Below are 1536 nucleotides of genomic sequence, written 5' to 3' on the forward strand. Positions count from 1 at the left end.
AATAAAACAAGGATCCTATAAATATTAGTTACGGTTTGATAGTTTATTATATTTTTGATGATATTTTGAGTTAATTCTCCCACATGATTACGTAACTTAATATAATATAATAAGTTACGTACCACACAAATTAAATTGTTTAGTTACAGGTGAGATCGTCCGCATTCATGTGTTAATGTTTCTGAATATCACACCATTCTCATCTATATTAAATATGAAGTCGTTTTTAATGGCAAACTAATTTGATGAAACAATACATTTTAATCAGGTAATGCTACTTTTACAACTCGTAATATTTAAAATTATTTTATTAATTTAGATAACTATATTATTATATTATTAATTATATATAGTTGTGAAAAGAACATATTAGTAGTTTGTTGTTTTGGGAGGTTAGGGCATAGCATTAGCTAACATATCATATAGCAGGAAAGAGAAGAAGAAGGAAAGAAATATTTATGATAAAATACATTGATTCCATAGTAATGAGTCTATTGAAGTAATGATGCAGAAGTGCAACGAACTTAAAAGGTGAAAAGGAAGTTGAAGAGTTATTGCAGTTACATAATTGATGTGATGATTATATAATCACTTATTGAAGTTGAGAGAAAGCACGTTGGTTGAAGGTGAAGGTGGCGGCTATGGCAGAGATGGGAGTTCGATAGGTGGGATTTCTATAGGTGGGAATACGATGGGTGGGAGCTGTATAAATGGGATGTCGATCGGTGGGAAAACAAGAGGTGGGAGTTGTAGAGATGGGAGTTGCAGAGGTGGGAGTTGTATAGGTCCGATGGGTGGAAAGACGATAGGTGGAAATTGAATAGGTGGGAAGACGATAGGTGGGAGTTGTATAGATGGGATGTCGATAGGTGAGATGTTGAGAGATGGGAGTTGTATAGGTGGAATCACCACAGGTGGGAGTTGCAGAGGTTCGACCACAGGTGGTGGTAATGCTAATGTGGTGTCCATGGTGGAAAACGAAATAGCGATGATTAAAGCAAGCATGGTGCAACAACGCTTAGAGTCCATGGCTGCTTCAATTTCAGTTACTTGTATGTAGATATGCTGAAGTGAAGAGTAATGTGTGGATGTATTCCCAGCTTTGCATTTTATATACAATGGACATCAACTTTTTACTGTTTCTTTTTTCCAAAAAATGATAAAGGTTAAAAATGTGAATATGTACTTTACTCGGAAAGAATGATAATAATATGTTTATGTGTTATATGAAATAAATAAATATATAATCGGTGACCAAGGTGTATGTGTACCATTGTTATTTTTTATTATTTTTTTCTTAATCCAAATAACCCACTTTAAAAACCTTGATTTCCTCTCAAATCCAATGAAATGAATTTGAAAGGGTGAGAAAGGAAAGAAATAAATGAAAAGTGAAGAAAAAATTTATGAAATTGAATCCATATCTTAATTAAATTGATTAATTTAGTTTTATTTATTATTGTAATATAAAACATATATTAATATAATTTAAATTTATTTTATTAATTATTTAATAATTCTATTTTAATTAACTTT

At 31.3% G+C, this 1536-nt stretch overlaps 1 protein-coding gene across 1 annotated transcript; it reads right to left on the reverse strand.

Moving 5' to 3' along the window:
- Positions 1-639: 639 nt before the first annotated feature.
- LOC114179245 (repetitive proline-rich cell wall protein 2-like) lies at positions 640-1029 on the reverse strand. The gene has a single exon (XM_028065509.1). It carries the CDS (start codon positions 1027-1029, stop codon positions 640-642), a length of 390 nt encoding a protein of 129 aa, XP_027921310.1.
- Between the last annotated feature and the right edge of the window lie 507 nt (positions 1030-1536).

The sequence above is a fragment of the Vigna unguiculata genome, chromosome 3 (genome assembly GCF_004118075.2).
Source record: "Vigna unguiculata cultivar IT97K-499-35 chromosome 3, ASM411807v1, whole genome shotgun sequence".
Classification (NCBI taxonomy): domain Eukaryota; kingdom Viridiplantae; phylum Streptophyta; class Magnoliopsida; order Fabales; family Fabaceae; genus Vigna; species Vigna unguiculata.

Coding starts and splice junctions, on each gene's coding strand:
- LOC114179245 (XM_028065509.1), bottom strand. CDS start 1,029: ATGGACTCTAAGCGTTGTTGCACCATGCTTGCTTTAATCATCGCTATT.